At 32.6% G+C, this 25,673-nt stretch overlaps 1 protein-coding gene and 1 long non-coding RNA gene across 7 annotated transcripts in view; one reads left to right on the top strand and one right to left on the bottom strand.

The window, feature by feature from the left end:
- Positions 1-25,673, bottom strand: part of LOC128247053 (uncharacterized) — a 476,761-nt gene that overhangs the window by 125,106 nt on the left and 325,982 nt on the right. The window lies entirely within an intron of this gene.
- LOC106868710 (vitamin D3 receptor) overlaps positions 1-25,673 on the top strand; it is a 216,343-nt gene that overhangs the window by 165,636 nt on the left and 25,034 nt on the right. For all 6 annotated transcript variants that reach the window (XM_089348118.1, XM_089348116.1, XM_089348119.1 and 3 more), the window contains one exon: positions 19,673-19,831. In XM_089348118.1, the coding sequence (XP_089204244.1) occupies positions 19,775-19,831 (57 nt within the window). In that variant the 5' untranslated portion in view covers positions 19,673-19,774. The remainder of the gene's footprint in view (positions 1-19,672; positions 19,832-25,673) is intronic.

The raw sequence follows: 25,673 nt of genomic DNA, 5'->3' as shown, positions 1-25,673 counted from the left end.
GGTGGATAAAGAAAAGAATGCATGGACAATTTCATAAGGATGTTGAAGATAGACAGACAGAGAAAAAAGACGGCTATGGATGACTAAAAGTGATTTAAAACCGGAAACGGAGGCTCTACTCTGTGCTGCCGAAGAGCAAGCACTAAGAACAAATTACATCAAATTCAGAATAGACAACACGTCAGAGAGTAATAAGTGCAGAATTTGTGGACAAAATAGCATATTACTAGTCAATGTACGCCACTAGACCAGAAAGAATGTAAGAGACATCATGACAACATTGCAAGGATTGTCCATTGGACACTGCAACAAGTATGGACTTGACAGAGCGAAAGAAGTGGTACGAACATAAACCCGAAGGCATCATCGAAAATGATAATGCAAAGATCCTATGAGATTTTATGATTCAGTGCGACCATGAGATAGAGAATAGGAAGCCAGATATAGTATTAATTGAGAACAAAAGCAAACAATGCTGGATCATAGATATAGCATGCCCAGCTGACAAAAAAGGTGTGCATATTAAATATATATAATATTCAATGAGAATATTATATACTGAATTTATAGTGATTGCTTTTTATTGTATCAAAATATTAATACTATTAAAGTATTTATGTATTTAATACGAGCGATTATATATATTTTATAATATATTATTATTAATATCAGGAAATCAATATTAGAAAATTCTTCAGAGAGAAATATACGTGTGTAAAATAATTGTTGTATTAAAAATATAAATATATATAAATATATATAAATATATGTAAATATGTATAAGTGTAAATATATAATAGTAACAATAATAATAAATATAACAGTTTAAAAGTTTTGAATTAAGTTTTAAAGTATCTTACGATCGTTTCGCAGAAGAGCTGTCCAATAATGGAATCCTATATTGATAAGCATTTATATAGACAACTCTTCTGCTCTTCAGAGATATATAAACTTTGAATTTTGTATAATTTATCGAATGGTAGTTCTATAAATTATACAAAATTCAAAGCTTATATCTGTGAAGAGCAGAAGAGGTGTCTATAAATGCTTATCAAAAAAGCTATGCAATAAGGAAGAAAGAAAAGTCGATAGATAAGATAGACTAGCTTGGAAAGTTAAGCAGTTGTGGTCGCTGAAAAAGGTGGTAGTAGTACCAATAATTGTCGGAGCCCTGGAAACAGTGAGTAAGATTCTTGAGATTGGAACAAATAGGGGCTGCAATAAGGGTGGGGCACTTGCAGAAAACAGCACTGAGTGGAACCGCTCGAATACTCTGGATGGTGCCCGAAAAATACGGTGTATTACCTTAGTTCACTGGTAGTGAACAGGTGACACCGTAGTACATCTCCAGCGTTAGAAGCTGTGACAACTCTTATTCAGGGACCATTTGAGCAGGATCGGCTACTCGACCTGAAGAAAATTCTCACTTGGCCCCACCTGCAGGTTCATGCACTGTTTGTCTTGATATGAGATCACCATGTCGCGCACATATGGTTGTGATGCATGTGCCTGGTGTACCCTTATCAAGCAGGTAGTCATGATGTGTATATTGGGCTTTATATATTTTACCCCAGTGTCATTTTGATAGCATGCACTGCACTCTCACTCAATAATAATAATAATAATAATAATAATAATAATAATAATAATAATAATAATAATAATAATAATGCTTCCTACTTTAGGCACAAGGCCTGCTTAGGCACAAGGCTTGAAACAAGGCGTGGCTTGTCGATTACAGCGACCTCAGGGCTCAACTGGTACTTTATTTTATCGACCCTTGAAAAGCATCTTGGTGACATTTGATATCTGAACCTAAAGAGCTGGAAAAATGCCGCTAAACTTGTTCTTTCAATTTTTAAAATTCTCACTAATGAATAAGGCCTGAAAAGACGCACAAGAAAACCATGACTTTACTCTACAGATCGGCAAAAGAAATATAATTACATTGAAACGAAGATAAGTTACAAAATCTAATATATAGACAGTGCTGAAAAGCCAGACGTATCAATATGAACAGCCTGCAGGTGGCTCTAAGACCTGTTAGAAATATTAGTAAAACGTTTCATATTTTAAACATTTTAAACGTGTTAAACATTAAAAAAAAAAACGAAGGATATATCGTGTGAGGTACCTTTGAGCATACAAAGCGGTAGAATGGCCTAAGTTAGTCTTTTAAGTTTAGCTTTGAAGTATAGCTTTGAAGTTTAGCTTGCTGAAGATGAGCAAGAAGAACACTAACACTAATGGAAAAGATTAGACACTTCGTCTAAATAATTTCTGAATGATTTTCTGCTGGTTGAAATAAACTAACCCACGATAATTACATAAAAATAGCTTTTATGAAGTTTAGTGATAATAAAAAACAATTAGATACAATAGAGCTCCTATGATTGTGGACTACGATAAAATATCAATACAAATCAAGACTACAATTATTTTAATTACAACATAGTAACAGCGGACATATATTGGTAAATGTTGGTATACTTCGGAAACGTATTGTTGATAAGAAAAATAATTAATAAGGAAACCGGTAAAAACCATAATAATGTGATAAATAAATGACATATTTGGTTTCAATACACCTGTTTGAAGAAATGTTGTCCACCGTAAAACACAAGTATATAACATTCGTACAATAAAATAATTCACTTTTCTATGCATACAAACATTGATATACGCATGGAATGATTCATCATTGCGAATAATATCCTCTAGCAAATCGCTGGTAATGGCCCTTAGTTTGCAATAGCACACGGTTCAGTACATTGTAATTACAATATCTTTGTGGGCTAAGGTGGTGAGGTGGCAGAAACGTTTGCACGCCGGGCGAAATGCTAAGCAGAAATTCGTCTATCCTCGCGTTCTGAGTTCAAATTCCACCGAGGTCGACTTTGCCTTTCATTCTTTCAGAGTCGATAAATTAAGTACCAGTTGCGTACTGGGATCGATCTAATCGACTGGCCCCTATCCCCAAAATTTCGGGCCGTGTGCCTAGAGTAGAAAAGAATATCTTTGTGGGCTAATAGTGGGGTGTTTGAAATTTTCTAGCATTGAAATACGTTCAGCCTAATTGTATATTTTGTTTAAGTCTTGGTGTATATTTATAGTGTCGTTGACTTCTTGCCTTCGATTCTTTTGTATCATCAATGTGTTCGTTGTGTGATTGTCTGTATGACCACAAACAACAATAATCCAAGTACAATTCCTTGAGGTACTTTAATGTTAATTAATGTATTCTTTGATACAGCTATTTGATATACTTGCTGGACTTATAAAATGTAGTTCTGCAACTTCTCTATTTTCTGAACTATACTGTTTGTGAAGCATCATTTCATGATCAGTTTTATGTAAGGCCTTTATAAAGTTGGGCTATATAACATTCACGTTTGGGCTGCTAGTTATGATGCTGCAGGAGTTATGTGAGGCAGCTTCTGGGGGCGAAAGTAGTACTGCATGTTAGTGAGGAAGTCATTAACTTCCAGAAGATAATTAACTTTCCACTGACAATTCGTTCCTTGACTTCTCAAGCGTGAACTCAGGGATAGGCGGATGTGTAATTTTAGTGTCTGGTCCACTTCCTCCTTTATGGATAGAGCATTTTATACCGTCTTTTTCTCTTTTTGGAAACCTTACCACATGCGATGAAGTTCTGGAAAAGTATTTGCCCGGTTTTCTATACGTCTTTGAAATAATCTCTGGCAAACCATCAGGTCAAACTGCAGAGTTTACGTTCATTTCGTGTATGGCTGATATTACACCTTTCTCTTTTATGTCGATATAATCGATGGTTGCTGCTTCTATATCTAGAGTTGTATTGAAGAACTTATTTTGCTTATTTATGTCTATATGTCCTACCGGAGAGTGAAAGGATGTAACAAATTACATTTTATTTTGGAAAACGAAATTTAAATTTTTAAGATAAAATGTTTTTATAAAGAGGAATCTGAAAGTATTAGCAAGTTCTAAATGTAAACATACCAAAAGAAATATACATAAAATAATATTACAGACATTACAATAACTAAACAAAATATATTGCACCAAATTCTCTCACTTTAAGTCACCATACATGCTTGTAAATTAGAATAACTTCGTAAAAATTTCAGTGACGTTGCTTCATTTATGAGATGTGACTAGCATTAATAATAATTTCATCTAATTCTTCAACATTTTGCAAATATATTTTCATATTCCATGATGAAGAGATCCTTCATCAGCTCGATTGAAACTCATCTATTATGCTCTGCTTCTTATACATTTTGTCCATCTAAAGAAAGAAGTACGTTATTGGATAATTCTTCTATATAAAAGACTCAAGAAAATTATGAATACGAGTAGTTCCAGAGACAAATTCATCAAAACGAATCTGTTTCTTGAATAAAAAATCTCCAATTGGGAAGACAGTCCCTCCAAATTATTTGGTCCTTGCGGCTAGACCGCGGGTATTTTACATGAACAATCATGGTGAATATCGTTAATTGCGATTTTGATATATTTCTTCTACAAATCAACTCGAGATTAAATTGTTATCTATTGCTTCAGTAAGTTTTGGTGCACACTACTTAGTTTGCATATAAGTTTTTCATGTTACAATTTTTCATTGGTCCACTGGTTGCAATAATGCTGTCGTATTTGGCGGTAAAAAAGGTAATTTATATTTACACACAAATGACCACGTGACTAGTAACATTATCGATCATTAGAATTAATTTGAGTGTAATATTACTCTTTAACTAGAAACCATTATCTGCATTTCCTCGAAATGATCTTAACAAATATTCAGTCCTGGTTGAAATTTTTCATTTTAAGAAATATAGAGTTTAGTAGATTCTTTTCCTAACTAATCCATTTCTATCTACGTTGAATATTTTTTGTTCAATATACCCATCTCCCCCTAATATTTACTTCAAAGCAGCCGCATAATTTACCTCAGCTTTTTATCACCATTGGTTGACTCCTCACTTATGTTTAGACTATGTAACTGAATTCTATTCTTAAATAATCATTCAAACCAACTAGAACTTGTTTTGAATATATCTTCAGAGCTGTTTGATTATTATTATTTTTCACAGCTGTAAATATACTTAGAGCTTTTGCTTGAATTATTGTTTTGGAAAGGGAGTAAGACTTTGATTACACACCTTAATCCTTATAGCAAGATGTTTCATTTTTATCATGGTAATACTTCCATTCAGAAAAGAAGAAAGAAAAACAGCAACAAAAATGTTACGAAAGACTAACGCGAATTTATCTTTTTCTTCAGTTTCAGCGGTATGTTTCACACTATTTTTACGGTCTGTGCAAAAATGCTAACATCTCTGAGATTTTTCGAAGCGCTATCGCCACGCCTATGGCGTTGTGCAATATCCGATTTTTTGGTTTCATTGTAACAATAAGTCTCTTTCTTTTTGCAGTGGAAGCATTTACGGTACAAGTATCTTATTTTCTATATTTCAATATTTTCATATCCAAAGAAGGTGATTTATATAAAACAGCAATAGTAGTTGCATTTAAAAGTGTCTAAGTAACTACGGCACATTATATATATATATATATATATATATATATATATATATATGTGTGTGTGTGTGTGTGTGTGTGTGTGTGTGTGTGTGTGTGTGTGTGTGTGTGTGTGCGTGTGTGTGTGTGTGTGCGCGTGCGTGTGTGTATGTGTAATTGAGATTCAGTTGAATTAGGTACTTAAGGTGAAGCACGAAGTCAGTTCCGTATTATCCGCACAGCTCGAAGTAAGGTGAATAAAATCAAAATAAGTAACAGGATATCAAGTAGTGACGTACTATGACCATTTCAAGCGGCTACATTTAATTGAACTATCATGCAATCATGCAATCATCACATCAGTTTAAAATCAGTGCCATCATCAGCTGCAGAAATAAATAATTAGAATTTTAACCACTTAGACACGTTAAAATAGTTTTTCTCAAATACTTTAACAAAGCAAGAAGATGGATGAAATTCATGTTGTTGCTATCGTAGCTAAGAATAGACTACACTTTCAAGAATCGCATGAAGCCCACTGAGCCAATTTTTCGGGGTCTCATCAAGTTGTACCGATATAGTGCAGGATAAATATATTACTTTACACATTATTACCCTTAAAGAAAGATTAACACACCAATTAATTTTTTTAGTTTAGTCATTTACTTAACAGCCTAAAGCATTACACCGCAAAATGCGCAAAATGTTATGATTCTAATATATTAAGCCTTTATTCTTCCTCTCGAGGCTCTTTTTCTTTTCTTTTATGTATTTTTCTTCACTCTGATGGAGCTCCATGTTCCAGATCGGATGTGCTATACATTATGACGAATATTATTCTTATAATTTGCTTTGGCAGCGCTGTGGGACATTAGAAGCAGAAACGTATATATACTCCGTATATATATATATAAATATATAGTTTTAGAGAAAAGAACCAAGGTTCATGAACTCATCGAGGAAAATCCACTGTCACATATAGAAAAATAAATAATTAAAAGCACAATAAATAAGTATAATATAATACAAAGTAAATATCATAAGATAAAGATAATTTATATTTATCTTATGATATTTACTTTGTATTATATTATACTTATTTATTGTGCTTTTACTTATTAATTTTTCTATATGTGACAGTGGATTTTCCTCGATGAGTTCATGAACCTTCGTTCTTTTCTCTAAAACTATATATTTATATATATTTATATATATTTTATACTGTGAACTTAATTTAATTTTAATTTTTAATAAATTGATTTTAATTGAGTTTTTACCTGTATTATTATTATTATTATTATTATTATTATTATTATTATTATTATTATTATTATTATTATTATTATTATATATATATATATATATATATATATATATATAATCAAAATAAGCAACAGGATATCAAGTAGTACGACCGTTTCAAGCGGCTCCATTTAATTGAATAATGCAATCATTACATCAATTTAAAATCAGTGCCAGCATCAGGTGTACAAATAAATAGATAGAATTTTAACCACTTGGACACGTTAATATATTTTTTCTCAAATACTTTAACAGAGCAAGAAGATGGAAGAAATTCATGTATCTAAGGGCAGACTACACTTCCAAGAATAGCATGAAGCTCATTGGGGTCATAGCTTGTAAAGTATTGTGATTCATTTCTAATTCATTTATCTCTTTATCAACTACTAAATGTAAGACTAGAAGATTATGTCTGTTTATAATAAAGGGCAAGAGTGAGTTGACAACTGATGGCTGGGTATGGCTAGGTAGGCAAAATCAACTTCGGCGAAATTTGTACTGAGAGCGCAAGAACGGACGAATGGTGGAGATATAATTCCTGAATAAAATAATGAGGAATGATGTCAGATGAGGCTCAAATTCCATCATTGGTATATTTGCGTGCCGTTTTCCCAAAGTTATCAATAAATTCGAGTCCTGAATTATATCGAAGTATCTCGCTAAGATATGTGTATCTCAATTAAATTCTGAGATAATGATAACCTAACATGTGTACGCTTAACATCATTTTCGGTAAAAGTGAAAATCCTAACTTTATTATTCACTGAGCACCTTAACTTCATTACTTTCTCCTTTAAAGCAATTAAAAGTCTTACAAATTTGGTTGTAAGTTCAACAAAGACTCACTTTTGACAGAAAAAAATTTGTTGTAACATTTAAAGTCTATAATTTACTTATGCATTCGTGAGTGGTTGGTATAAGGAACATATGTGATTTATTTGTATTAGTAATGGTAATATCTTTGTAAGACTGAATGATGATAATCAGTGTCATTTCTGCTAATGTGATTCAATTCAACATGCCCACAATACACTAAAAAACAACAGAAATATGTAAAACTCAGAAACGTAATAGAATTGTTTCTGAAAACACGTTCTAAATATAATTTCGAGAAATTCACACACGCACACACACACACACACACACACACACACACACACACACACACACACACACACACACACACACACACACACACACACATATCTATCACCTCAATTATATATATATATATATATATATATATATATATATATATATATATATATACATATATATATATATACATGTATATCTACATCAATGTGTCACGACATGCAAACACGCACATATATGAGTGCATGTGAATGCATGTAAATATTGACGAATATGAATATATATATATATATATATATATATATATGAAATTAAAATAAACACAAGTTAAAACTATTATTTGATATGTATTAACATTAGAATTTATATATGTATATGTATATGTGTGTGTGCGTATGCCTCTGTGTGTATGTGTGTGTGAGTCTATTATTTCTATACTGTAGAAAGTTGCAAAAGTGAGTGAAAGGCCGTGATATTCATACCTGGTACTGATCAATGCATTTGAAAAATCTTTCGTAATATTTTGGCGGTTACAAATTCCACTAAGGTCTTTCACCTTTCGAGATCTATAAAATGAGTAGAAAGTTAGCTTCAAACAATCCATAGTAGATATAAAAACAACATTCAGGTATAATAAGGGTTTATTGAGTCGGAAGTTTGTGGATCTTTTCGTATCGATGTACGGATAAATTGAAAATCTGTTTTTCATATTTGACGGTAGGCGACCAGGGTTGCTGGGTATGCGAATGGAATAATTAAGATCCGTGATACATATGTTTCATAGCGAGCGGAACCTCGGAAGCGGTAGATATCCAAGCGAGGTGAATATCGCAGGTTAATTGTCAGGCCAATTGTATCTTGATTAAATCAAGTTTACTTTGTCGCAAGGAAGTACATGTCAGAGCTTCCAATAATGGAGTGCAAAGATTCGTACATATATATATATATATATGGTGAGAGAGAGACAGAGATAGTTACGTATATGTATGTATATATATGTAAGTATTTAAAACAAAAAGATATATACATATATGTCTGTGGATGTTTGTGTGTATTCGGGCTACATTGTTTGAATGTATACAAAGTTTTATTAGGTTTCTGTATATATGCATTGCTTAGGCATAACAATACAAATAACTTGATGCTAAACTTAGTATACTTATGCTTCTCAAAAAAGTATCAGACGAGTACAGACTAGAAATAAGAAATCAAATAAACAACAAAAGAATAAGAAATTATCTAATGAACTTCATCAGGTTAGAGATGTTTTTGCTATACGATTCAATGCACTCATATTTCCGTGCTTGTGTATCACTCTATAGCTTCAACGGAGCTTTGCACTTCATTATTTGAAGCTCCAACGATGAAGCAGCATTGCATGTTATAGCAGAAATAGCTGTAAGCGAAAGAAATTCATTACATAATTTCTTATTCCTTTGTCATTTATTTAATTTCCGATATACATATATTTCTTCTACAATACGTACTGAGCATTCCGTTATCATTTGTCCGGCATTGAGGGACGCATATATATATATACTAGCAGTATAACCCGACCTTGTCCGGGTGTGACTTATTATGCCATCTACGATAAGTCTTGCTAGCTGAAAATCAACTAAAAAAGAAAGCCTTACAACGAAAAAACCCTTATGATGTAAATATGTTCATAATTCAAAAGACGATGAAATTAATAGGGAAAGTCTGAAGGCTGTTTTGTGTAAAATTATTAAGCATACGTAAATTTCATCCGTGTAATTGGCTATAGAAATGCTTGTGCAAAACAACTTTTTGCGCTGCCCTGATTATACATAGCAGGGTAATCTCTTTTCACAGGAGCTAGGATGGCAATTTGTGATGAAGCAATTGCTGGCGATCTGTTGCTAAACAGTTTTGCCAGAATTCTATCATATTGGGCAGAAGGTATTGATGCACCATTTTGCATTATGTTCAAAGTAGCTACTGGAATGTGGTGAATTGCTGCAGTCTGTGGCTGTCATTTTAAACCGGTTGCTGTCTTTCCCCACCAAACTCTCTTCTTTGGAGGCATAATCTATGTATATATTAAACAGAACAACAAAAGTTATAATAGATGGCAGGGTCGGTACTTTTCACATATCTGTAATTTTTCAGATTAACACCCGGACGATTACCCAACCCTCATCCTAAACCTAATCCTAACACTAACCCTAACACTAACCCTAAACCCTAACCCTAACCCTAACCCTGACCCTAAAAACGTAACCGTAACATTAATCCTAAATCCAAACCCTGACCCTAAAACCCTAACCCTAACACCCTAGTGAAAATCGTGGTAAATTTACAAAACATTAACGAACATGAGTTATATTTTACTGAATGATTGTGTACTTGCACGTGTATGCTTTTGAGAGAGCGAGAGAGGAAGAGGTAGAGAGGGGAAGAGAAAGGAATAGGGGTAGTTAAAAGTTTTCTTATGACTGCTTCTCTTCACTGCCTATTACTTCATTAGAAACCTAAGGATGCACATAAACACATAATAGAGAAAAATGAAACAAATATGGACGACTTGCTCCGAAACACCACCGAGTGGGGAACACTTCTCAAAAATAACCTGCAGTTGTTTCCTTCAAAATTCCTGCATGTTTGAAATGTACATACATCAAGGTACATTTGTACAAAATTTCATGAAAAAAATATTCATTTTCCTGGAAGTTAAGAGGAATTTAAGTGGAATTTCCGAATATTGTACCCTACCCCCTTCCAAAACACTTTCACCGAAAATTTTTGTATATTTGGAATCTACATAATAAATAATATATGCATAGAAAATTTCATAAAAATTATTCATTTTTATGAAAGTTATGACCTTCCAAAGTTGGGGGATACAAGTCTGTAGTTATGCCATCAATGTTTTGTAAATATACCACGATGTAAATGATTGTGTTTACTTGCACGTGTATACGTTTTACAGAGCGCGAGAGGAAGAGGGGTAGAAATGAATAGAGATTGAGATCAATGTGTATGTTGTTGTCACAGGTCATGTATGTGTTTTTACGTATCTATGTTATGAAAAATAGGTAAAGAATACTGAGATGAAAGTTTAATCTATGACGTTGTATGTATCACTTTCTCTCTCTCTCCCTCTCCCTCTTTTACTCTTACTCTCTATATTTTTATGTTGAGCGCGTGTGTAAGAATGGCGTTCCAGGTAGAAGGGATGAAATATAAATGTTGCTAGAAACGACAGCCAAATCTCCCTTAAATCACACAAAGTAAACGGAATTTTAAAAATCTAATTACTGCACTGGAAAGTTTAGACCGAGAAAATTCCATTGATGTAAACATTTTTACGAAAAAGTGGAAAATGTGGATTTCTATAAACATTCAAAAAGGCTTCACACAGACACACAACTTCAGATTTATATATTAAGATATATATATATATATATATATATATATATATATATATATATATATATATATATATATATATATATATATATATATAGATGCATGCATATAATGCTTTGTGTGATTATGGGTTATTGACTCATGGAATGTGAAATACCGAAAAATATATACTATACTGTATATTGGCTTTCATAAAGCCTCATCAGTGAAAAAAATTGAAAAAAATTGATAATAATAATCGCGAAGAGCTTAGGTAATGCAGAGATAATTGAGGATTAATTTTTAGTTAAATTAAATGTTTCAGATTTCTCACTTTATAAACGGTGTATCGCTTCAACTCTGAATCATAACCCAGATTCAGTTTAGGCTTACTTGGAGTTCGGGGTATTTGAATATCTACAAAGCACCTTAGGGATCGTTACCAAATCGTTAGATGTATTGTATTAACAATCTGTGATTTAGTGTTTAACTAAACAAATGTCAATCGGAAGCTGCGACATTAGATTTTGTTTATTAGGGCAAAATCGAAAATATGCTACTAGAACGCTCTCCCTCTTCTATTATTTCTGTTATAATTTTTTTCATACACACCTTAATATATATATACACCAATATACATACATACACACACATATATACACATACATGCATACATACACACATACACACACATATATATATGTAAAATTTAATAGCTAATATTATGTCTTCATATATGAATATATTATAAAGCTATTGATATATGTTACATTAACATATATTTGTTTGTCTATATAATTGAAGTTTCTGTTTTGTTGTGACTGAATCTGTTTAGCATAAACAGAAAAGAAAATGCTATTCGGAGAGGAGCAATAATTAAACCACTGATTATGAATTCCTTTTATGTACCCGTTAATTTATTCTGTTTAATTGTACAGTTGTGTATGCGCATATATTTTAATACATTTAAGACATATTGTTCAGCATTGGATTATTTGTAACTTGCGATTTTTTAAAACAATTGGACAATATATCGTTAAAATATTACAAGTTTAAGAATATGTTTATATAATGTATTTTAATTGCATGCTTCCTTTTTGTTTATTACAAATGGTCTCACTTGTAATTAGTTGTACAGAAAGAATAATTTTATTTTTAATGTAGCATTGAATTCTAATATCACTGTATATTAAAATATGCATGAATGTATATATATTATTAGAAGTAAATGGGTCTCTGTCAATTTCGACGATGAGTATTCCAGATTTCCGATTCACCGATTTGAGGTGTCTACTTGTTTCATGTATGTGATACACGAACAACATATACTGCTATACCTATTTACCAACTTTAATAAGGAAAACGTAGATTTAAATACTTATAGTTAGATTTATATGTCTACTTATATATGCATACATACGAGCATACATACACACATGCACACACATACATGACAGGATTCCTCGATACCGGACGAACCGATGGCTCGAAATGAGACACAGTTGAGGACAGCGATGTCAAATTCTCTTATACATGGCTCTGGAACGTGAAAATCACGGTGGTGCACCAACATGACCGCAGCCACTTGGCTGAAACACATAAATAAATAAATAAATATATATATATATATATATATATATATATATACACACAGACCGACATGCAGGGAGTACATAGACACCTTTAATTTTCAAAATCTGTTGATTCTTTTCCTTGACTTTTGAATTGCACTATAATTCTATTAACAGTAGCAAGGGGAATTTGAAGATTTTCGGCAATTTTTCGCTGGCTAAGACCAGCCTCAGAGTGTCCAACAATACGACCTCTTATATATTCATATATATACATACATATACACATACATATATATATACATATATATACATATATATATATATATACATACATATATATACATATATACATATATATATGCATACATACATATATAAATATATATACGTACATGTATATATCTATATACATATATATATATATATATACGTACGTACATATATACATACGTACACATATACATACATACACATATATAGGCACATACATATATATATACACACACACACACATATATACATGTATATATATATACATATATATATATATATATATATATACGTATATATACATACATATATACATATATATATATATATATATATATATATATATATATATATATAGATACATATATTTATATATATACATACAAATACATACATCCACCTACACTTTTCTCTGCAAAATAGGGGTAGTTTATACTGTTCAGGCTATATTATTAGCATTATTCTGCGATTGAGAATTTAAAATCACTTCTTTAACTTTCTAAAAGACATCTCAACACTTCTAAAAGCAAACTTCGTTTGTTTATTTACGTTTGTCGTAATTTGAATATAATATATATATATATATATATATATATATATATATATATATATATATATATATATATATATATATATATATATATATATATATATATATATATATATATATATACATATATATATATATATATATATATATATATATATATATATATATATTTATATATATACATATATATATATATATATATATACATTCACATATATATACATATATATATATATGCATATATTATGATTGACTGTTGACTGAACACTATTCAATTTTTTTTCTCCGTGTTTTTCTCCTTGTCTCCGTATTCTTTCTGTTGAAGTGCGTAGCTCGAAACGTCAAAGACTTTCCGTATTCCCGAGCGTCATACTAATATATACTTTTGTTATTTACACCACCTGTCCTCGTCTGTTGTTATTATTTGTATATTCTCCCACATATATACATACATATACATACATACATTTATATATATACATAGTAGATCTACTATCACGGCGAGTTCGAATTACCATGCTTTCAGAAGGGAACGAAAGGACCGCGTTGTATTTTATTAATAGCCCTCTTCTCTTCTCATATATTTTATACTCATCTTTGATAAGAAACATGTAATGTAAATCAATTAAAACACCCCATAAAATATTTTTAAAAAGTGGCTTTTTCATTTTTATTTCTCTTTAATATCTACTTACTCGTGTGGTACATTTACAAATTTTTTCAAATATATATATATACATACACACACACACACACACACACACACATGTATATATATATATATATATATATATATATATATATATATATATATATATATATATATATATATATATATACTATTCGCATACAGAGAAACTCGTTGTAGTGTAACTTGTTTTCAACGAATTTATATTCTGCCTAAGAGGTAAATCTGCTCTTACATGATTGTTGGCACTCCGTCGCTTACGACGTCGAGGGCTCCAATTGATCCGATCAACGGAACAGCCTGCTCGTGAAATTAACGTGCAAGTGGCTGAGCACTCCACAGACACGTGTACCCTTAAAGTAGTTCTCGGGGATATTCAGCGTGACACAGTGTGAAAAGGCTGACCCTTTCTTTGAATTACAGGTAGAACAGAAACAGGAAGAAACAGTGAGAGAAAGTTGTGGTGAAAGAATACAGCAGGGTTCGCCACCATCCCCTGCTGGAGCCTCGTGGAGCTTTAGGTGTCTTACATGATAGAGATGTGTTTTATCTACTGTTATTCTTGCATGTAGAGTTACACCACTTGGGCTTTTTACTACGTTTCTTTTTTACTATGTTTCATGCTGCTATTAAATAAATAGATTCGTTGAGAATTTCTTGATTTTCTACTCGGTGAAATATTTTATCTTGTGAAATTATCGAAGCTCCCCTTGCGCAAGTATGTGTATAGATTTCTAAGAAATTGTTGCAGTTTAATTTAATTGTTGTTTACATGTACTATTGAATGGCTAGGTTAAAAATGCGGTTGAAGCATTTCCTTGCTAAGGCTGAAATATCTTAAAATTACCTACTTGTAACTATTTGTCAATTAATAGTGCAAGAATTTATTTTGGATAACATTATATATATATATATATATATATATATATATATATATATATATATATATATATATATATATATATATATATATATATATATATATATATATATATATATGTATATATATTGATAATGAAGGGTACCACAAGTTTTCACTTTTGCATAAAGATGAAGTCAGGGGAACGTGCAAAATCACTAAGAATCCGTACCAATGACTACATAAACCGTAAATTGAAAATACAGACATACTGGATCAGTAAGACTCACTGAAGAGATACTAAATGATATTTTCACAAAGTTCGAAAGCGCTGTGATACAAGTATGTCTCACTTTACAATTTTCGATTTTTTTTTCATTGGTACGGGATCTTAGTGATTTTGCCCGTTCTCCCGACTTCATCGTTATGCAAGAGTGAAAACTTATGTTTTTGAGTCGTTTTGATTGCTGTTTTATCATGCTGGTATTACCTGTAGTACCCTTCATTATAATTAATGATTTTAATCTTTGTGGGTTTTTACGCTTGCTGAGCCACTGATATTATTGTAAACAATAATATCTTTATATATATATATATATATATATATATATATATATATATATATATATATATATATATATATATGTGATGGTTGCCGCCTCATCTTTCCGGATAATAGTCGTCCCACATTCAGCTTCATTTTCTGATTTGCTTTCATACTTGCATGCGCGAATAAATACGCAACGAATTAAGAGATGATGATATGAATAGTGATATCTTTTGGGATTTAAGATACAAAAACTTGTACTTTTTCCCACTCTCTCGCTCTTCATTGTGACAAGCATGACTGGTACTATTTTGGTTGCACTTTTGTCAGAGTATCCTTCTCTTAGAAGAGCTGCCTTCTCCACGACACCTTCGAAGACAATGGGAGCCGCTTATTCGCTTGGGGATTTTATTTAATCGATAAATGAGATCCTTGACAAGTACTACTTTTCCGGGTTGGAACGGATCTGGGAGTAATGGTTATTAAGACCTCACTCCACGCTCACTAAAATTCCAGAATTGGAGGCTCTCCACCGGATGCAGATTAATGTCCACACATACACACACACATTGATCGATTAGGTTTTAAATATCACCAGAATTTCTGAGTCTGATTTGATTTCATGAAAGAGATAAAGAGATCTACGCTATAGTTTTTGATCCATATGTTACTGTCAAATACTACAATTTCTAGCAAGAATTACTCTTTGTATATAGTGGATTTTTTGTGAAATCAAAGGTCATTATTACCAGATATTTAGTTATGGATTAGTAGTAGTCAACTGCATCAAATTGTGTAAACATATATTTGCTTTAAATTTACGATTTATACAATTCAATTTATAACTGGCGCCTAATTGTTAATCCAGGGTTTTTGGAGATAAATCATATATATTATCTAATAGGCGTAGGAGTGGCTGTGTGGTAAGTAGCTTGCTTACCAACCACATGGTTCCGGGTTCAGTCCCACCGCGTGGCACCTTGGGCAAGTGTCTTCTACTATAGCCTCGGGCCGACCAAAGCCTTGTGAGTGGATTTGGTAGACTGAAACTGAAAGAAGCCCGTCGTATATATATATATATATATATATATATATATATATATATATATATATATATATATATATATATATATATATATATATATATGTGTGTGTGTGTGTGTGTGTCTGTGTTTGTCCCCACAACATCGCTTGACAACCGATGCTGGTGTGCTTAGGTCCCCGTAATTTAGCGGTTCGGCAAAAGAGACCGTTTGAATAAGTACTAGGCTTCCAAAGAATAAGTCCTGGGGTCGATTTGCTTGACTAAAGGCGGTGCTCCAGCATGGCCACATTCAAATGACTGAAACAAGTAAAAGAGTAAAAGAGTAATATATGTTTGGATGATAACAAAACAAATATATGTATCCCTATCAAGACATTACCGGGAGTGTCATGGAGAGTTGAATTCATTAGTAGTAGCATGATGCAATATATATATATATATATTCATACTCCATAGACACGCATTCATGCATATATTTTCCTCGGGCATGAAAATACTTGATCTCAAATCATTCTGCACTCTGAATTATGCTGAATGAATCTCCAGTGCCTCTTTAAGAAAGGAAACGGGGCTGTTCTTTCAAATAAACTTTAATGGTTACAAGGCCCGTTATAAAGATAACAATGATCGGCCCATAAAATACCAAAGGTCAACGATCTGCATGCATACAACAATGCATAGCAGACGATGTTTTTAATGCTTTATATGTTATCGCATACTACTGGCGACTCAGTCGCCTCTATAAGGATGATTTTCAACAAGATAAATGTATCACACACTCCTGACAGCAGTGTCAGGTATTATTATATAATGCTGCTTGATATGACTGGTTATGTGCTCCTGCTATTTCTACACTTGAGCTTGGAGTGCAGCTCAGTCATAGAAAGATGTAATAATGTATAACTACCTAGTTATTCTTACTACAGATCATTCCTCGAAATATAAGATACTGCAGCACTAATGAAAATTAGCCACAATATCTCGAGGCCGCAGTCATCTGAATGGATGTTATTGATAGACAAATATCTCGATACAAGGAAAGTTTCTCTTTGACAAAGGGCAAGTTAGTACAAGTTCTCATCTGATCAGGTAACCCTCGAGTTAAGATATTTCCACCTAGAGCGTTGTAGGTTTTCCCTGTTTTACCCGAACTTTAGAGCTTCTTTCAGCTCATCCAAATTCTAGACGAAACTGGATACACCTGTCCCCTGATTCTAGTTGATATGTGTCTCTGGATTTACAGAGAAGTAACCCTTCGGGCTACTTACCCATGTTAAATCGTAGAGAAATAGTAACAAAATAATCCTAACACACCGAAAGCATGTCCTAAGCGGTTTTGGAAACTGGTTATCGGTCATAGCTACTGATCATATGCAGTTGTATAATGAAGAGCTTGAAACCTGTTGCATCTAGTAGAAGCGCCAAATTGATTGCATTTGCTTATTGTTTGCAGCATGATATATGTTTTAGCAAATGATTGGAATGTGCTCTGCACAAACAAATTTCATTTTTTTTATTGTTCATCTTCCCATAAACATTGTTTTCAGATCCATTTGCATCATAATTGTCTGTAACATAATCTACTCTATATTCAAATATTTTCTTTTCTGAGAACTATCACTCACAACAATATATCTTAGCTCACATTATCTCATACACTCACATTCTTATGTACAGCGTTATGTATTATTTGAAGTATACTGCGCTAAATGTAATGATCTCCTGTGTATCAGAGTATAAAAATCATCGTAGAATAGCTTATATTTGAATCAATACTTTCATTACCCTGCTAAATATTATGAATCCTCTATAAGCTACAATATGATACAAAATGAAACCTAAAGGAACCCTAGATAGTTTGCAAAACATTGAAGCATTTGTGCTGACTATAAATTAGAGTAATCCCTTGATATCACGTGCGCTACGTTCCAAAACCTCTCGTGGGAGGTGGAAATCCGCGAAGTAGAAACAGTACTGTACTGTATATTTTAAAAATTATTTTTATAATTTGTATATATTTATATTATTATAAATGCAAAGCAACACAACGGAGGAATCTACGTAAGCTTAAAAAATAAACCGCCACAGGTGAACGGCAATATGGCGAGGGATTACTGTAATTACATTTGATTAAGGTAATGATTTAGGAGTTGATGCTGCAGAGGTAACTAGACAGTTGTGAAATTTGCCACTGTGTTTTTTCTGCGGATGATTATCGGCATTAGCGATCTAAACTAGACTCATATGAAATAGTCCGAACCTTAACGTACATATAAATGCGATAGGTTTAGTAGGAACAATTATCAATTTCTATGTGACCATTTGAAAATATCCTATACATTAGAGTAATTGAGATGAGCTTACACTGCATAAATGAAGTATACCATTATTTTATCGGGATATCAAACTCGCAATATTAAATCCGTCCACAAGTAATGTTCTGTTGGTTTTCTCATGAATAGCAATCTTCCTGACTGTCAACAATACATTCGATATATTGGCATATATGTATATAAATACATACATATCTATCTATCTATCTATCTATCTATCTATCTATCTATCTATCTATCTATCTATCTATCTATCTATCTGTAGAAATATGTGACACTTATTCGGTAACAATGATAAAACTCCGAGTTTCGGATGCCGGGGTGGGAGCCCACGCCAATATCTCTTCAGTTATCCGGCATCCGAAACTCGGAGTTTTATCATGACTACCGAATAAGCGTCACATAGTTTTACAGATAAACTCCTCTATTTACATAATATCGAGGTCTCTTTCTTTCTTTTGTTGTCCTTCCTATCACTATATATATATATATATATATATATATATATATATATATATTTAAAATTCGTTTACAGAGTAAGCCAGAAACAGAAAATAAGAAGAAAAAGGAATCCAGAAGAAGAAGATTACGAAGAAAACGGTAAAACAAAAGATATAAAAGAAAAATATTGTAAAAAATGTTTTATCTATCACCAGAAATACCCACCATACATGGCAAATGTAATTCCAACAAGGTATAGTAAAAATTCTTTTACATTTAATTACTGTCAATGACGAGCTTGCATAGTTTTTTCGCGCGAGTGATGTGTGTGTGTGCGTGTGTGTGTCTGTGTGTGCATGCGTGTATGTGCATGAATATATATATATATATATATATATATATTCCTCTATGCCTTGTAAACATGAGGGTATTTTGTTATATGCTTAATTTCTTTTACTTCGCTTGAAAAAAAAAAAATCGGAGAGACTTCCATGTCAGTGTATATATTTTCAATAGTTTTGTTTCCGACTTCTTTAATTGTCCAATTATATTTATTATTTGTTTATCGACAATTACATTACATTGCTCCTTTTACTTCTGTGTATTTCATATACATGCATATATATATATATGTGTGTGTGTGTGTGTGTGTGTTGTGCGTGCGTGCGTGCATAGACGTGCATGTATGTATAATTTATCTGTATATATCTCTAAACATATGCTAATGTGCGTGTATATAGGAAAAAATCCTATATATGAAAATATACAGTTATGAATACACACACACGCATATATATATATATATATATATATATATATATATATATATATATATATATATATATATATATATAATATATATATATATATATATATATATATATATATATATATACATTAGTCATATATATGTGTGATTATGTGTATATATTTTGTGTATATATAAGTTTATGTGTAACACGCTCTCATCAAATCTAGATTTCCTTTGTTACGGATTACATTTGTATTTGTAAAACATATGGCGCATAATATATAATCTTCAAAAAGGCTTTCTATGGTTGATATGTAACTACTGTTATATTTATCTATACACTCAGCGTGTTTGTTTGTATACTTATAGACACATAGTTATATATGTACATATTTCTCTACATGAATAATTGGGAAACATGTACAGACATACACACGTGCGCAAATACCTAAGCGTGTATATATATATATATATATATATATATATATATATATATATATATATATACACACACAGAAATGTATGTGTATATGTGTATATATATGTTGATATTATGTCGATATATATACATGTGTATATATATATATATATATATATATATATATATATATATATATACAGAAATGTATGTGTATATGTGTATATATATGTCGATATATATACATGTATTTATATATATATATATATATATATAATATGCACTTGTATATATGTATATACACACAACCATACATACAAATAAGTTTCGTAATGCTTCTACCAATAAGTAATGATACACTTAAAGCTAATTGTCTTTGATAAGCATTGGTTGCTTAACATAATTCTTAACTTTACAAGTCACCCTATAAAACATTGTGCATTTACTCGACTGTTCACTCATTGCTGAATGGTTAACGTCACCTACTTTAATAAGTACCACTAAATAATACTTTGAATGTCTTTCCTGCAAAGATTCAAGCTACGACTTTAGTTTAATAATTATTTATTCCCTCTATGTCACAGGTCTCTGAAGCCGTACTAGGTGTTCTGGACACTGTTGTCGTCTTGACTAAAAGGCTAACAGAAAAATAACTTTGTATGTTGTCTTTTAGATAACTTAGATTGTTTTGGGCCATTATCGGCCCAGGCCATGACTAAATCAATAGTACCACATGGAAAAGTCTTTTAATTAATTATTTCAGGACACCCCGGACCACTCAGGCAGAGAGTTGTTCTTGGCTGAGATGTATCCAGGTGGTTCATCGGGTATTTCCCGGAGGAATCTGTTCAGGTACCGTTTGAAAGTTGGGTCTTTTTCTACTTTGTTTCGGGATTATATTGAAAAGAGCAGGACCATTTGCAGTGAGTAATTTATCTCAAGAATAACGTATTGAATATACTTTGATTTTTCATGGTTACATCAGTACAAGTCGGTACATTTGCACTCTTCATACCGTCGTAAGACAAAAACATGCTCAATGTTATTGTAAAACCAAAGAACAAATTCCCATACTACTGTATTCTATTTTAATTCACATATTTTTTATTTAAATCCGAGCGCTTTCTCTTGTTTTGTCCCATTATTAGTTATTACTTTAACGATTGTTTTTCCTCATTATAGTTTTATAGTTGTCATATAAATTAATTAACATTTATTTGTTTACTATATTATGAAAGAATCCACTTTACTAACTATAATAGGTAAAGATAGAGAAAATCATCGTTTTTACCTACTGAAGACACTAGTTTAACAGAGCCTGACATTGCAAATTGCTTTCTCACCACCAGAAGACTGGCAATTTATTTCGAAAGAGGTGCTGTACAGATAGGAATTTGTAAATTGTATTTGGAGGAATGGGAAGTGCTTATAGACTTTGCGAATCTTACTGGGTTACTGACTGATACCGTTAATTTTTCTGTTGAACCTTTATGCAACAACACCTGATGGAAATTCTAGAGGACGATCATTCTACGAAGGCAGCCAGGCAGGGCGTAGTGAATAGTGTGTGCATTGGTGTGGAGGCGGGGAACAAGGGTGATAACAGAAAGCGACATAGACGAGATAGGAATGTCTGGTGTTGTGAGCCCTACCGGCTCCAAGGAGAAGAACCCGTTATAGTAACGGCTGGATAACCAAAACGAAGAGTCAAACAACAAAACTGTGGACTAGGGTCCTGCATGCCAATTAGTTGAATAATCCGTTTTGGATGTGTTTTTATAAGTCTGTATGAGTAGCAGGAGCACCATTCATGATATAAGAGGACCCTTGAGTATCTTGTTTGTTATTTGTAGTGTGTCAACATTTGTAATTTGGCCAGTGAAATATTAATCAAATGATATTATCTTCAAATGAATTTCAAGTCATATAGATTTTAAAAGTTTCTATATTTTCTTTCAAAATGGATACTAATTACCTTGTAGTCAATGCTCCTTCTCAACACCAGCGACAACGAAAACAACAATATAATAATGTTTCACTGACTATATCATTAAGCTGGCTTGCAGTGAACCGGAACAGCTGAAAATATGAGCTGATAAAAAAAAAAAGAATTAAAATGAAAACAAATAACAAAAAACCGAAACAAAACAGAAGGAAACGAAAACCACCAACAAAATAATACAAAACAAGATCACAACGAAAAAGGAAAAATAACAATGTAAATTACACAGCAAGCAACAACAAAGACAGTAGCGCAGACGGTAATACAGTGACACAGACGATAGCGTAGATATATTAAAAAAAGAAGTTTAAAATATTAGTTACCACGCATCCGTACACACATACATACAAACACTTGTAGCCACTCATATCACACAATACACATCCACACATAAGCAATTATTTTACATATTAGTTTTATATGATTATTTATTTATTTCATAAGGTAGTTTGTGCAAAACAATATAATTGGTTACTGACCAATCACCGATTCACTGGCATATCTGAAGATGAGATTGAAAAGGCAAAACAAAAAACAAAAAAAAAAAACAATGTCTAACACGATAAAGAACATATATCACGAGAATTAGTTGAACGACCACCTGTTTGCCAGTATTTTATCATTTTCTAAAAATGCGCGCGCGATAACAACACACACTCATGCGCGCACTCACACACGTACCCACAGCACACACACTTATATGTGTATATATATATATATATATATATATATATATATATATATATATATATATATATATATATATATAGATATATGTATGTATGTATGTATGTATGAATAATATTCTTTATTGTTTTATTCATATACTTGTTTCAGACAATTGACAGTGGCCATACTGGAGCACCGCCTTTCAGTCGAAGAAATCGACTCCTGGACTTAATTGTTGTAGGCTTGTTGTTTAGTCTATCGGTCTTTTCTGCCGAACCGCTAGATTTCGGGGACGTATACATTCCACCATCGGTTGTCCAGTGATGGTGGCGGATGGGGTGGCTGACCACAGACATAAACACACACAAACACACACACGAACATATATATGACGGGCTTCTCCCAGTTTCTGTCTACCAAATTCACTCAATCGATTTTGGTCGGCCCGAGGCTATAGTAGAAGACACTTACCTAAGGTGCCACGCAGCCGAGCCGGACCCAGAACCATGTGGTTAGGAAGCAAGCTTTCTACAAAACAGCCTCACCTGCTACTTTATATATATGTGTATATATATATATATATATATGTATATATATATATCTTGGGGCTGGCTAGATTTGAGCAAACTTGAATATAAACAGACGAAATTGCAAAGTTAATCTTGAACTCGACTGAAGAATGAAAATTCCGAATGACCCGTCCGTGTTTTCTTTGTATCGTCTATCTGGACGTTTTGTCCTTCTCTTATATTACCTGTCTTGCGTTGTTGTTCCACGTTTTACATTTTATACACACACACACACACACACACACACACACACACACACACACACACACACACACACACACACACACACACACACATATATATATATATATATATATATATCTTTGTGTGTGCGCGTGTGTGTGTGTGTGTGTGTTTGTGTGTGTATAAATATACATACACACACACACACACACACACACACACACACACACACACACACACACACACACATATCTATATAAGCAATAAAATGTAAGACAATGAATGGATTCTCGGGTTTCGCCACAGTGTTTAATCGTTGGCCTGACAAGTTTACTAACACACATGTACATATACACTTACATACTCATATATTATTATTATTATCATCATTATTATTATTATTATTGAGAGAGAAAGCAGCACATACCATTAAATGACACTGGGGTAAAAATATACGAAGCCCAATATACCCACCATGACTACTCGTCTGATAAGGGTACACCAGGTACATGCATCGCAACCATTTGTGCACGACGTGGTGATCTCATATCAAGACAAACATCGCATCATATTGCAGGTGGGGGCCAATTTTCTTAGAATTTTCTTCTGGTCGTGTAGCCCACCATGTGCAAAAGGTCCCTGAAGAAGGTTTGTTTTAAGGATGATGAACGAAACACCAATGTTTCCAGAGGTGAGTTATCCAAACTCCAAAGAATTCGTCTCAACACATCGTTATGATGCTCCCTCCCAGTACTTCTGCTCGTGATCAGAGATGCACATATCGTCAGCCACCAAGAGACATGCTCAACTGGTTAAGGTCAAACAACTGACAAGCAAATCTGTGGTACTGAGCAGAATATTTGCTGTAGCTCATCTTTTATACCAAGACAAAACAATGTACATGATAACATTTCCAATCAGTTAAGATCAAAAGCCATAAAGAATTCCTCTGAACACATGGCTGTGATGCTCCTCGACTACTTCTTCCCGTGATCAGAGATGCACATATCATCGGCCGCCAATGGACATGTTCAATTGGTTAAGATCAATCTACGGCACTGAGCAGAAAATTTGCTGCAGCTCATCTTTTATAGCAAGACAAAACATATACATGGTCACAATTGCAATCAATTAAGATCAGAAACCATGTTTTCTGAAGTATTTCACTCAAGGGGATCATTGTCTGCACGAAGGAGTCATTATATATATATATATATATATATATATATATATATATATATATATATATATATATATATACAGAATTGCAGCGTAGAAGGTGTTTTTAAATGACCTATAAACACCTTCCACGATGTAATTGTTTTTTGTTTCAGCACACAATCTCAGATCAGGTCACTTCCTGTGCAAGTACATCTCCGTAATATATATATATATATATATATGTGTGTGTGTGTGTGTGTGTGTGTGTGTGTGTGTGTGTGTGTGTGTGTGTGTGTGTGTGTGTGTGCGTGCGCGTGCGCGTGCGTGTGTGTTTGTGTGCCT

The sequence above is a fragment of the Octopus bimaculoides genome, chromosome 2 (assembly GCF_046866305.1).
Source record: "Octopus bimaculoides isolate indiv1 chromosome 2, ASM4686630v1, whole genome shotgun sequence".
Classification (NCBI taxonomy): Eukaryota; Metazoa; Mollusca; class Cephalopoda; order Octopoda; family Octopodidae; genus Octopus; species Octopus bimaculoides.
This window is presented reverse-complemented; position numbering and strand designations above follow the sequence as displayed.